Consider the following 14,746-nt stretch of genomic DNA (forward strand, 5'->3'; position numbering starts at 1 on the left):
CATTTTGTCGCCTCTCGAATCGAGCCTCTCCGGTCACAGGGAAGGCGACACAGCGGCTAGGTCGCTGCACAAAGCTCATCGAGCGAGGCACGCATGCACGGGCGCGTGAGTGTGCCACGGCTGCGAGGCGCGCGCTGGGACGGGGAACAGCGGGGCTCTGCTCACCACTACCAAAATTGAATACAAAACACAACTTGGCACATAGCACTGAGAGCACGAGTGTGGCGACGGCTCGGTCTACGCGTACGCTGGCTAACGACGAACGGGCAAGCGAGAAGGGAAGGAGGGGTCGTACCTCCTTACCTCGGACACGAAGACGACGCTTACCTCGGACACGAAGACGGCTGCTCGGGCGCGAGGAGGACGGCGCTGGGGGACGGCGAACGACGGAGTTCTTCTGCCCGAATCTTCAGGAAGCAGATGGCAATGGGGGAGGCGCTGAGGTGGTCCTTGGCGTCCTCTTTGACGTCGAGGAAGGAGAGAGTGAAGCAAGGGATCCTTCTCGCTTCACCAACGCGATGGAATAAGGCTGAGGAGGTCACTTCGTGCTCTAGTAGAAGCTCGAACGGAGCACTGGGATCATGGCGACGACGAGAGTGGGGAGATGCTTACCTGACGGCGGCAAGGCGAGGGGGTACAGAATGGAGCGAGGGGAGTTAGGGTTAGCTCCCCGATGTGTTTTATTGGCCTCTAGGGCCACCGTCGGCCGTCAAATCACCAAGGTCGTCGACGTGGCTGCTGCCAATGCATGCCGTACAGAGCAAGATGAAGCGATCGTGCTTTGGGCTGGCGGGTGGCTGCGGGGCTGCTGCTGGGCTGCGCCGGGAGAGGGAGAAAGGCGGAGGTAAGCCTCTCTCTCTCTCTCTCTCTCTCTCTCTCTTAAATAACTAAACACCCATTGTTTTATTTAAAACCCCACAAACATCTAAAAATGCACACACAGAAAAATACAAAGGGTTTTGCAAAAATAAAAATACTATGGCCTCACAATTATTATGCACTATTTTAGAAAAATGACTTGGCATTTTTCTACAACAACAAATTATCACCCAAAACATTTAATCCAAACTGTTTTGCAAGGTTTTTGACAGCAGAAAAACTTCAAACAAGGCAAGGGCTACTGCTACAAAATTTAACAGAACAACATAGAGGGGAACAACATTTTTATTTGACCAAAACCAATAACTTCTAACACAACTCTTAAAATAAAAGAAGAAGAGGGTTTTCCTACTATTTGATGCAACAAGGGTGTTGCAAAGCTTGAAACCACACATGAGCACACTCACACAACAATGCACACACCTCACCACAACCACTCACATGGCACTTGAACAAACATTATGCAATACAATGATATGATGCTTATGATACCATGATGCAACAAGTGATGAAGGCCATGCTTAAACTTTATTCACACTCAACATGTCAACATAGGAAGGTGTCATATAAGGAAAGATACAAAGTTGTAAATGAATGCATTGGGGTTGTTACACTTCCATAGTCTGCGCATAAGATTTTTTCACCCATCTTTTCCCCTATTACTCGGTCGCTTCCGCTTGGGTCTACCACCTTCCACGTGCTCCTCTCTGTCCAGCTGCAGCTCGTCCCCATGGCAGATGAGGAAACCGATCTATTGGAGGAAAGAGCCAACCAATAGACGAGGAAGAAGATCAGTACGTGGAAGAAGATGAGGGCATGGAGGGGTGACAACCTTGTGTACAACACGGACAACGGGGACGTCAACCTCCTCGTGACGACAACATCTACGAGGCCGGCAAGTGCGTGCGGCTGCTGTGGAGTACATCATTGTGGACGATGGCTTGCTCGAGATGGTGGCTTGCTCGAGACGGTCGTACATGACAGCGAGGTTGCCACACGAAGAAGAGCGTCCTAGTGGGCGTCGGAATGATCGTGCATGATAATGTTCTTGCAGATATCGACATGCTCGCGGTAGCCATGCTGGACAGCGAGCTCGTGGAGGCCAGGGTTGGCGGCGCCACCGACGTGCTCACGTCTGTTGACCTCGATATGCTCAACCACAACGACATCTAGCAGGAAAGCGATGGCTCGCGGAAGACAGTGCCGACTGCTGTGGAGTACAACATCATTGTGGACGATGGCTTGCTCGAGATGGTGGCTTGCTCGAGACGGTCGTACATGACAGCGAGGTTGCCACACGGAGAAGAGCGTCCTAGTGGGCATCGGAATGATCGTGCATGATAATGTTCTTGCGGATATCGACATGCTCGCGGTAGCCATGCTGGACAACGAGCTCGTGGAGGACAGGGTTGGCGGCGCCGCCGACGTGCTCACGTCTGTTGACCTCGATATGCTCAACCACAACGACATCAAGCAGGAAAGCGATGGCTCGCAAAAGACAGCGCCCACCACATGTGTGCACTGTCCGACATGCTCCGCAGGCTCGACGATGACACATAGCACATGCACGGTGTGCGCGGACGGCACAACGCTTATGCAAGACGCGCGTGGATGGAAACGACCATCATACCGCTCATCCACCTTGTCCTAATTAATCACAAAGTTCAGGTCTATGTGTACTACTATATGCCTGTGGCGAGCAGCAAGGGGGTGGAGCAGAGAAGTGTGAACTGATCTGGTCATGGGGGAAGCTTTATAAACATGTATCTCTAATTCAAGTTGTTCATTGGAGCAAGCAAAATATCATCTTGCAAATTCACACGCGTGCATGTCTGTTTAGGAGGGACCTGGGACCTGCGAAATTCTTAGCGCTAATTCCTCCATCTTGATCTCTCCTGATTTTTTTAGACGTGGACAACATGGCGCCATGCAGAGTGAGAGAGAGAGGGAGAGAAAGTTGTGCACAAGGAGAGGGGTGGTGAGCCGAAGCACTCCACGTGCAGCTACAGGGAGGGATTTGAGGCGACGAGTCATGCAAGCAATAACTACCGAGGGGTCCTGTGCTGGCTGCAAATCAAAAGCACAGGCATAATTGTCCAAAACAATTCGCCCGAGCATCTCCGTGGTATGCAGGCTCAGCCTTATGCGTAGGGTAAAAAGGACCGGAGGGAGTATCTATTATGAATATTAAAGAAAAGGTAAGTATGAGCAGAGCAATTATGCACTTGTTTTGAAAGAAACTAGGAATTAAAATGTTGCGATGGAAACATTCTACAAGGTCCCATAAAGTTTGATTCACCGTCACGGAATTTTGACAACAATATGTAAAGTGTGTATGAGACTAACCGAGGTAACCTCAGGTGTTCCAAGAGAGGTTTCGAGGTCCTGTTCATATGCATTGAGATCATTTGTTTCATAAGCATCCCACACTTTGAGATCTTCAGTGTCCTTGAAGTGGACACGCATCTTCTGTGCACTGGCCCTCATGTCGCGCATCAACTCAGGTGTTCGACTAGACACCTTTTCGAACTGACAGCATTGCCATTCAAACACACCATTCCTCATGCCAGATTGGGGGTCATACTTCTGTGAGATGGATAAATGGAAACTGTTACTCTGAAACAAACTATCCTGAAAAGTTTGGTTCACAACTGACTAAATAATCCTGGGAGCACTTTACCAGTTCACCGTTTTTGCCATTCTTGTCTCCTGGACCAAAAGAAATATTGAAACAGAAACAAATCAGAGATGGAGAAGGGTGAAATTGGAAAGTAGCATAATTGGTGAAACATGCACTCCACTGTCAGATATGATATCCGACATATCACCAGTACGCATTGAAAAAGTGGAAACAACCAGTCTGGTTCATGGTTTGCCAGCTAAAGGATTATGTCGGCTAGAGATCTTTGGCATTTGGTACATGAACATTAGTCTGCTTGTCAAGTAGATATGGACATGAACTTTCCAATGATAAGGTAAAGAGAACGGTGCCAATTGCAAGGGAGGAAATAAATGAGGAATGGAGTTTTCTTTTCGGGTAATGGCCCAGCCTAACCAATGTCAGATCTTCTTACATCTAGAGCTTCAAATGGTATGAAATGATGCGCTACATTCTATATCATACCTTTCTGCAAGAAAAAAAAAATACCGAGCCAATTAAGAACTGGATGATTTGAATTATAAATTACATTACACATTTATCATGTCCTTACTCCTAGCACTTCCATGATTCCAAACAGTCCTTACTGCAAGAGGAAAGGTCACAAACATAAATAGCTAATTCCACTAAATTATTCTCCGAATAACTAGTATCGCATGGGTTGTTAGATGCATCATGTTATAGTAATAAGTTTCTAAATAAAATATGTTCACTGCATGATGTTTTATATACAGTCAGAATACATAAAATATCCGTGTCCAAAAGAATATTGCCTCAACCAGATTATGTCTTCAGATATTGGTGAAGCAAAAGGGGGAGTTTGATCATATATTTACTGAGAAACCTGTAAATCTCATTCACATATCTTAAGGTGTGTGAACTTATAATGTTAGACCAGGTCTTGCATAGCCTGGTCCTGTTATTAAATTTTCTTGTTCTGATTAATTGGTTTCAGCACAACACAATTCAGCAACCGCAAACTGAGCGTAACACAGGGTCAAATGCAAAAGCGTTCCAGACAAGTACCTGTTTGTCTTGAAACTTTCAAATCCGTAAATATCCAACAAAAGCATGTCTGCATGTTCACGCTTTGTTTAATATCAGCATAGTAGCTATTTTTTTATATACAACAGTTAATATAAATCTGTAAGTCACTTGCAAAAAGAAATCTCTAGGTAGTCCCTATGTGATGCATGTTGACAAGCCTATGCTGAAAATATAAAAATATGATGCTCCTTCAATTTTGGTAGAGTTTTATTTATAGTGCTTAATATTATTTGACATCCATCTTAAAGTGACAATTATTTGCAATTTGTAAAAATGATGTCGCTATAAGTATCAAAGAAATTATATGTTGTTGTATTGTATTTGGAGCACTTAAATTATAACACTTCTTTCTGGATTCCAAGAAAACAAATGTTTACTTGAGCTAATTAGCACACGTACTATTGTAGCATGTGGCGTGCAAGTAAAGGAGAGGGTGAATTTGACAAGGTCAGTTTTTCCATAGCTTTTGTTGTTGAATGTCACATATATGCACCATCAGGCATACGCAGAATTTACTATGGTCATTTTAATGCTTTAAATCCTATAAGTAATTTATTACAACTCCTAATGACATAGAAAAAATTGTGCCTATGGTCTGCAAATCTCAGAACTTTCACACTATTCCTTTTCGGTGTCTCCTCCTAACCACATCAGACCAATGCCATCTCCATGAGATTGGTGTCTCCTCCTAACCACATCAGACCAAGGCCATCTTCATGAGAATGAATCTCATGAAGGTGTCAATAAGCAGGTGACGAATATGGACCTGGCTGAACTCATGAAGAACAGTGTTTTGAGGCTTTAAAAAGACTTCCGTTCAGCTCACAAATGCACTAATCTTTCTGGTGATAAATTAACACGTCATGTAGAAGCTTAACCAATAGATATTTTCAAGTTTTCCAATCCTTCTACCTTACCTAGCACTATTCGTAAGTAATAATTGTGCCATGCAGAACTTGAGAAGTATTCATAAAAACAAGTTTTCACATGTCAATTTCACCTCTTTTTTATCTCCCAACTTCCCATGTTATCCTATATTTCCCTGGAGTTTTATACTATATGATAATAGTATTTAACTCCTTGACGTGTTCTTCAGTACATATATAGTACAAATTTATAGGGCAATGACATGTATGCTTTAGCCAAAAAGAGACGATGTGTAGATGTTAAACGTAGTCGATGGCGGAAAGAAATCCTATAATGTTAAATTCTCGACATATCTGATATGTATCTACAGTCAAATGTCCAGTTGTATATATACATTAAGATTTTTTGTAAAATCTTGGGATTTATATTATAGAGTCGAACATATATCCAGTTGTGTCTAGAGTCAATAATGTAACCCTGATATTATAAAAGCATGGGCTTCAGATCCAACATAAATCATGTAAGTTTTGATTCTTTTATATAATTCCTGCAGTCATGTGACGCTGTCAAGTTTTTGTATTTCTGTCAGTAGGTTTTCTGGTTTTGGCTGATAACTGAAGGAGATGTTTAGCTGATCGCCAACTACAACATAACAAGAAAAAAAAAAGAGAAACAGGAAGGCTATCCTACGAAACAGGAAAGGAAAACAAGAAAAACAAAACTGCACAATCGTCCAGCTAGAGGAAAAGAAGACTTGAGAAGCTTACACAGCTTCACAAATGTTGGCTGGCTTGTTCGAACTGATCGAATTACTCGTCTCTATCTAGGGCAATGAGACCGGGAGCAGTAGCAATACCGCACACAGATTAATGCGGCGGCTTGTGAAACGGAAACGAAGCTTTTCCGCGATTATCGCGACGGCAAGCAAGCAACAAAACCCTCCTCCTATCGGCCGCGCGGAGTCGTACATGTGACGGGAGCTCCCTTGGACGACGCGGCGCTGGCGCGGGCGGTGGAAGGGGCACCCGGCTCCTCCGACGTGTCTGGGGGCCGCGGATCCATCCGACAGATCTGACGTCGGAGCAGAATCGAGAAGCGGAAAAGGGAGGCGAGGGGACGGGAGGGAGGAGGAGGCGCGGCGAGGGGCGGCCTTTGTCAAGAGGATTGGAGGGTATTTGGAGGTATTTTGACTTGTAGGGGATTTCACAACCGAAAAGGCCTGAGGGAGAGAGAGAGGTCTCAAGAGATGGGGATGCTGAGGGGGCCGGGCACCGTGGCCATCCCCTTGCAAAAATGGGGAGGCAGATGGTAAAAACAGGACCATGCCGTTTACGGTGTAGTGAGGCCCGTCTGGTCTCTTTGACGCATTCTGATGACAAATAATATATTTGTTATTAGTGTGTTCTTTGTTTTTTTTTTAACAGCTAACGGCAAAGAGTTTCTTTACCATCTGCTAGCAGGTGGTAAAGATGAGGCGGATGACAAATTCTTTGATTCCAGTAGTAATGTGAATAGAAAAAGGAAACTATTTTTATAAAAAAATATCAATAAAAGCATTTATTTATTTTCAAGCCTTCTAAAACCCTTGATTTGAGATTTGCATTGCAAGTCCCCAATTTAGGAGAGATGCCTTATCCCAAAGTTTTTATTTGGAACCTATTATCAAAAGGCTTTTCAAAATCATAGAATAATTATTTTAAAGGTTATTTTCCTATTTTATTTAAACACATCTTTTTCGAGCCATAAATGGTATTTTATGGGAAAAAGTATTTTATCACTTCAAAAATATTTGAAAAAAATAGGAAATCTGAGTGGATATATATTTTTCATACATAAGAGTTTCAAGAAATGGTCATGTCTAAAATATTGGACAAAACCCCCTCTAAACCCTTTGTGCCTATTTCAAGCTTTTGAAATGTTTTCATACAACATATTCGTAATAAATTTCAGAAAATTCTAGCAAGTCACACATGATAAATATGGTGATTCCGCAAAGTTTCGTATCAATCCAAGTTGGTTTGATTCACCAAAGTACCCCAAAACCCTCTCTGCCAGAGTTAAATTTGAGCAACTTTACATTGCCAATTTTATCCAATTGGCCCCACACTTTACAAGAGTAATCTAGCCCCCAAATAAGGATGCTACATCAGTTGTGCATTTGTGGAAGATGATTTGATCACTTTGGTTCTTAGGAATGTGATTCTATCCATTTTTAGGGATTTTCATATTTACATTGCCAACTTTTCTCAAATGAGCTCAAACTTGGCGATCCCTACTAATTTTACCCCTAATATCATCCTGTTAAGTTTCACGGCATTTCGGCAAGGTAATCTTGCCTAAAGCCCAATCAAACATCTTCTGCCAGATTACCAAATCTGCTCCTAGAGCATCCAAAGCTTCTCCCCTTTACCCCGAATTTTTAACCCGACTCCATAGTGACCCCAAGCTTCTCTAGTAAGCTTCCTCGCGCCCAGCTCCACGAATGCAGGGGAGAAATCCCACCTGCAAGCCCCTGACATGCACTTATTTCCTCTCTCTCTCTCCTCTCCTCCACTCCTAGCTTTTCGAGAGCATCCCAAGCCTCCCCCCTTTGTTTATTCTCCCTGCAACCATTGGACACTGCAGGACACGCTAGAGCACGACAAAAGCGCCATCATGCTGGCCAAAGTCGCGTTGTGGAGCGCACTACAGTGACGCCCGAGCACGGGTCAGCTCCCGCCTGTCCCCAGGCCGCCTCGAGCCTCCCCCCTTGCGCCAATCAAGGCGCCTTGGCGTCCGTTACAAGCCAAGTTGTCGGCCCTCTCCTCTCTCCTCCTGCCGTGACTCTCCTAGCCCACACCCGACGCCGCCCAAGCCGGCCAATGTATGTGCTCGCTCGCGCGCGCTCTCCTCTCTCTTTCCCTCCGCGATCGTGGATGACCCCTAGGAAGGCCCTCGAGCCGTCCATCTCTCCTCCCCCTGCCCGCGTATATAAGGCTCCCCCAAGACCCCTCTCCCCTCTAGTCCCTCTCCACACCTCCTGATCACGCTCTAGTGTCCCCAGTTCGCCACCAAAGTTCCCGAAGCTCGAGATGAGCCGGAGCTCCGCCGCTTCAGCATGTCGTTGATGTCGCGGTAGGAAGCCGCTCGGCCCCATTCTTCCACCTTTATCTCTCCCTTGCACTTCTGATGCGTTTCCCCCTCTCCTCATCCCTTTTAATGCAGGAATTAGCCCCGGCGACCACCTCCCAAAGCTGCTCCACCGTGGGATCTCGTCGTCGGCGTTTCCGTGCGCTCCAGCGACCCTTTTGTTGGGTAACGTAGCATAAATTCAAAATTTTCCTACGCATATTCAGATCTTCCTATGGAGAGACCAGCAACGAGAGAGGGGTGAGAGCATCTTCATACCTTTGAAGATCGCTAAGCGGAAGCGTTGCTAGAACGCGGTTGATGGAGTCGTACTCGCAGCGATTCCGATCTAGTGCCGAACTACGGCACCTCCGCGTTCAACACACGTGCAGCCCGGTGACGTCTCCCGCACCTTGATCCAGCAAGGAGGAGGGAGAGGTTGGGGAAGAACTCCAGCAGCACGACGGCGTGGTGTTGATGGAGAGACGAGGTCTCCCAGCAGGGCTTTGCCAAGCACCGACAGAGAGGAGGAAGGAGAGGAGCGGGGCTGCGTCGAGAGAGAGGAAAAACCGTGTGTCTCAATGGCCAAAAGTGCCCGATATATAAAGGGGGAGGGGAGAGGGGGTGCCACCCCTAGGGTTCCCACCCTAGGGGGTGCGGCAGCCCCCCCCCCCGATGGGAGGTGCGGCGGCCAGAGGGGGGAGGAGGGGGTGGCGCACCATCTGGTGGGCCTTAGGCCCACCTGGCCTAGGGTTTGCCCCCCCTTTTTTCTCCCTTGCGCAATGGGCTGAGTGGGGAGGCGCACCAGCCCACCTAGGGGCTGGTTCCCACCCCCACTTGGCCCACCTTATCTCCCGGGGTCGTTGCCCCCCTTCGGTGGTCCCCCGGGGCCACCTCCGGTGGTCCCGGTGGTCCCGGTACGTTACCGGTGATGCCCGAAACACTTCCGGTATCCGAAACCATCCGTCCTATATATCAATCTTTACCTCCGGACCTTTCCGGAGCTCCTCGTGACGTCCGGGATCTCATCCGGGACTCCGAACAACTTTCGGTAACCTCGTATAACAATTCCCTATAACCCTAGCGTCATCGAACCTTAAGTGTGTAGACCCTACGGGTTCGGGAGACACGCAGACATGACCGAGACACCTCTCTGGCCAATAACCATCAGTGGGGTCTGGATACCCATGGTGGCTCCCACTTGCTCCACGATGATCTCATCGGATGAACCACGATGTCAAGGATTCAATCAATCCCGTATACGATTCCCTTTGTCTGTCGGTATAGAACTTGCCCGAGATTCGATCGTCGGTATACCTATACCTTGTTCAATCTCGTTACCGGTAAGTCTCTTTACTCGTTCCGTAGCACGTCATCGTGTGACCAACTCCTTAGTCACATTGAGCTCATGATGATGTTCTACCGAGTGAGCCTAGAGATACCTCTCCGTCACACGGAGTGACAAATCCCGATCTCGATTCGTACCAACCCAACAGACACTTTCGGAGGTACCCGTAGTGCACCTTTATAGTCACCCAGTTACGTTGTGACGTTTGATACACCCAAAGCACTCCTACGGTATCCGGGAGTTGCACAATCTCACGGTCAAAGGAAAAGATACTTGACATTAGAAAAGCTTTAGCATACGAACAATACGATCTAGTGCTATGCTTAGGATTGGATCTTGTCCATCACATCATTCTCCCAATGATGTGATCCCGTTATCAATGACATCAAATGCCCATGATCAGGAAACCATGATCATCTATTGACTAACGAGCTAGCCAACTAGAGGCTTGCTAGGGACACATTTGATCTGTTTATTCACACATGTATCACTATTTCCTGTTAATACAATTATAGCATGAACAATAGACGATTATCATGAACAAGGAAATACGATAATAACCATTTTATTATTGCCTCTAGGGCATATTTCCAACAGTCTCCCACTTGCACTAGAGTCAATAATCTAGTTACATTGTGATGTATCGAACACCCATAGCATTATGGTGTTGATCATGTTTTTCTCGTGGAAGAGGTTTAGTCAACGGGTCTGCAATATTCAGATCCGTGTGTACTTTACAAATATCTATCACTCCACTCTGGACATGGTCCTGGATGGAGTTGTAGCAGCGCTTGATGTGCTTCGTCTTCCGGTGAAACCTGGGCTCCTTGGCTATGGCAATGGCTCCAGTGTTATGACAGAAGAGTGTCATAGGACCCGACACGCTTGGAACCACTCCAAGGTCGGTGATGAGCTCCTTCATCCAAATTCCTTCATGAGCCGCTTCTGAAGCAGCTACGTACTCCGCTTCACATGTAGATGCTGCCACGACTTCTTGCTTGCTGCTGCACCAGCTCATTGCCCCACCATTCAACACATATACGTATCCGGTCTGTGACTTAGAGTCATCCGGATCTGTGTCGAAGCTAGCGTCGACGTAACCCTTTACGACGAGCTCTTCGTCACCTCCATAAATGAGAAAAATTTCCTTAGTCCTTTTCAGGTACTTAAGGATATTCTTGACCGCTGTCCAGTGTTCCATACCGGGATTACTTTGGTACCTCCCTACCAAACTTATGGCAAGGTTTATATCAGGTCTGGTACACAGCATGGCATACATTAGAGAGCCCACGGCTGAAGCGTAGGGGACAGAACTCATCTTCTCTCTATTTACTGCCGTGGTCGGCGACTGAGTCTTACTCAATCTCATACCTTGCAAAACCGGCAAGAACCCTTTCTTTGAGTTTTCCATATTGAACTTCTTCAATATCTTGTCAAGGTATGTACTTTGCGAAAGACCTATGAGGCGTCTCGATCTATCTCTATAGATCTTGATGCCTAATATGTATGCAGCTTCTCCAAGGTCCTTCATTGAAAAACTCTTGTTCAAATAGGCCTTTATGCTCTCCAACATCTCTATATTATTCCCCATCAATAATATGTCATCCACATATAGTATGAGGACAGCTACGGAGCTCCCACTCACTTTCTTGTACAGACAGGCTTCTCCATAAACCTGTATGAACCCAAACGCTTTAATCACCTCATTAAAGCGAATGTTCCAACTCCGAGATGCCTGCACCAGCCCATAGATGGAGCGCTGGAGCTTGCACACTTTGTTAGCACCCTTAGGGTCGACAAAACCTTCTGGTTGCATCATATACAACTCTTCCTTAAGGTTGCCGTTAAGGAACGCTGTTTTGACGTCCATTTGCCAAATTTCATAATCATAAAAGGCGGCAATTGCTAACATGATTCGGACTGATTTCAGCTTCGCTACGGGAGAGAAAGTCTCTTCGTAGTCAACTCCTTGAATTTGTCAAAAACCCTTTGCGACAAGTCGAGCTTTGTAAACGGTTACATTACCGTTTGCATCAGTCTTCTTCTTGAAGATCCATTTATTTTCCATGGCTCGCCCGTCATCGGGCAAGTCCACCAAAGTCCATACTTTGTTCTCATACATGGATCCTATCTCGGATTTCATAGCTTCAAGCCATATGTTGGAATCCGGGCCCGCCATTGCTTCTTCATAGTTCGAAGGTTCACCGTTGTCTAACAACATGATTTCCATCACAGGGTTGCCTTACCACTCTGGTGCGGAGCGTGCCCTTGTGGACCTTCGCGGTTCAGTAGTAACTTGATCCGAAGCTTCATGATCATCATCATTAACTTCCTCTTCAGTCGGTGTAGGCGCCACAGGAACAGCTTCCCGCGCTGCGCTTCTATCCTGTTCGAGAGGGGGTGTAATTACCTCATCAAGTTCTACCTTCCTCCCACTTACTTCTTTCGAGAGAAACTCTTTCTCTAGAAAGGATCCGTTCTTGGCAACAAAGGTTTTACCTTCGGATCTAAGATAGAAGGTATACCCAATAGTTTCCTTAGGGTATCCTATGAATACGCATTTCTCCGCTTTGGGTTCGAGCTTTTCTGGTTGAAGTTTCTTCACATAAGCATCGCAGCCCCAAACTTTTAAGAAACGACAACTTAGGTTTCTTGCCAAACCATAGTTCATATGGTGTCGTCTCAACGGATTTAGACGGTGCCCTATTTAAAGTGAATGTAGCAGTTTCTAATGCGTATCCCCAAAATGATAGCGGTAAGTCGGTAAGAGACATCATAGATCGTACCATATCTAATAAAGTGCGATTACGACGTTCAGACACTCCGTTGCGCTGCGGTGTGCCAGGCGGTGTCAGTTGTGAAACGATTCCACACTTCCTTAGGTGTGTGCCAAACTCGTGACTCAAATATTCTCCTCCACGATCAGATCGTAGACATTTAATTTTTCTGTCACGTTGATTCTCAACCTCACTCTGAAATTCCTTGAACTTTTCAAACGTCTCAGATTTGTGCTTCATCAAGTAGATATACCCATACCTACTCAAAATCATCGGTGAGAGTGAGAACATAACGATAACCACCGCGAGCTTCAACGTTCATTGGACCACACACATCAGTATGTATTATTTCCAATAAGTCGGTTGCTCTCTCCATTATTCCTGAGAATGGAGTCTTAGTCATCTTGCCCATGAGGCACGGTTCACATGTGTCAAATGATTCAAAGTCAAGAGGCTCTAATAGTCCATCAGTATGGAGCTTCTTCATGCGCTTAATGCCGATATGACCAAGGCGGCAGTGCCACAAGTATGTGGGACTATCATTATCAACTTTGCATCTTTTGGTACTCACACTATGAATATGTGTAACATCACGATCGAGATTCATCAAGAATAAACCATTCACCAGCGGAGCATGACCATAAAACATATCACTCATATAAATAGAACAACCATTATTCTCTGACTTAAATGAGTAGCCGTCTCGCATTAAGCAAGACCCTGATACAATGTTCATGCTTAAAGCTGGTACTAAATAACAATTATTAAGGTTTAAAACTAATCCCGACGGTAGATGTAGAGGTAGCGTGCCGACGGCGATCACATCGACCTTTGAACCATTCCCGACGCGCATCGTCACCTCGTCCTTGGCCAGTCTCCGCTTATTCCGCAGTTCCTGCTTTGAGTTGCAAATGTGAGCAACAACACTAGTATCAAATACCCAGGAGCTACTACGAGCGCTGGTAAGGTACACATCAATAACATGTATATCACATATACCTTTAACGTTGCCGGCCTTCTTGTCCGCTAAGTATTTGGGGCAGTTCCGCTTCGAGTGACCCTTTCCCTTGCAATAGAAGCACTCAGTCTCAGGCTTGGGTCCGTTCTTTTTCTTCTTCCCAGCATCTGGCTTACCGGGCGCGGCAACAACTTTGCCGTCTTTCTTGAAGTTCTTCTTACCCTTGCATTTCTTGAAACTAGTGGTCTTGTTGACCATCAACACTTGATGCTCCTTCTTGATTTCTACTTCTGCAGACTTGAGCATCGAGTACAACTCAGGAATGGTCTTCTCCATCCCTTTCATGTTGTAGTTAAGCACAAAGCCTTTGTAGCTTGGTGGGAGAGACTGGAGGATTCTGTCAATTATAGCATCATCCGGAAGTTCGGCTCCAAGTGAAGTCAGACGACCGTGTAACCTAGACATTTTGAGTATGTGCTCACTGACAGAACTGTTCTCCTCCATCTTACAGCTAAAGAACTTGTCGGAGACTTCATATCTCTCAACACTGGCATGAGCTTGAAACACTAGCTTCAGCTCCTGGAACATCTCATATGCCCCGTGTTGCTCAAAACGCCTTTGGAGCCCCGTTTCTAAACTGTATAACATGCCACACCTGACCAGAGAGTAGTCATCACTCCGCGTTTGCTAGACGTTCAGAATGTCCTGGGCTGCTGCGGGAGCGGGAGGGTCACCTAGCGGTGCATTAAGGACATAAGCCTTTTTAGCTGCTTCAAGGATGAGCTTCAAGTTGCGAACCGAGTCCGCATAGTTGCTACCATCATCTTTCAGCTTGTTTTTCTCTAGGAATGCGTTGAAATTGAGGTTGACGTTGGACATCTACAATATTTACAAAGACAACTTTTAGACTAAGTTCATGACAATTAAGTTCATTTAATCAAATTAAGTATGAACTCCCACTTAAATCGACATCCCTCTAGTCATCTAAGTGATACATGATCCATGTTGACTAACCCGTGTCCGATCATCACGTGAGATGGACTAGTCACTATGGTGAGCAACTTCATGCTGATCATATTCAACCATACGACTCATGTTCGACC

General features: G+C 45.9%; 1 protein-coding gene across 7 annotated transcripts; it reads right to left on the reverse strand.

The window, feature by feature from the left end:
• Positions 1–1,388: 1,388 nt before the first annotated feature.
• LOC123443624 lies at positions 1,389–6,711 on the reverse strand. Of its 7 annotated transcripts, none has more exons than XM_045120099.1 (6): positions 6,421–6,711; positions 4,092–4,124; positions 4,004–4,007; positions 3,560–3,588; positions 3,226–3,465; positions 1,389–1,630 (listed from the first exon to the last, which is right to left on the reverse strand). In XM_045120099.1, the coding sequence occupies exons 2-6, from the start codon at positions 4,104–4,106 to the stop codon at positions 1,520–1,522; spliced, it is 399 nt and encodes a 132-aa protein (XP_044976034.1). In that variant the 5' UTR covers positions 4,107–4,124; positions 6,421–6,711; the 3' UTR covers positions 1,389–1,519. The 7 variants fall into 7 exon arrangements, with proteins under 7 accessions (XP_044976034.1, XP_044976033.1, XP_044976032.1 ...); XM_045120098.1 differs by having other exon boundaries at positions 6,220–6,711; XM_045120097.1 differs by having other exon boundaries at positions 4,565–6,711.
• Positions 6,712–14,746: the final 8,035 nt, after the last annotated feature.

The sequence above is a fragment of the Hordeum vulgare genome, chromosome 3H (genome assembly GCF_904849725.1).
Source record: "Hordeum vulgare subsp. vulgare chromosome 3H, MorexV3_pseudomolecules_assembly, whole genome shotgun sequence".
Classification (NCBI taxonomy): domain Eukaryota; kingdom Viridiplantae; phylum Streptophyta; class Magnoliopsida; order Poales; family Poaceae; genus Hordeum; species Hordeum vulgare.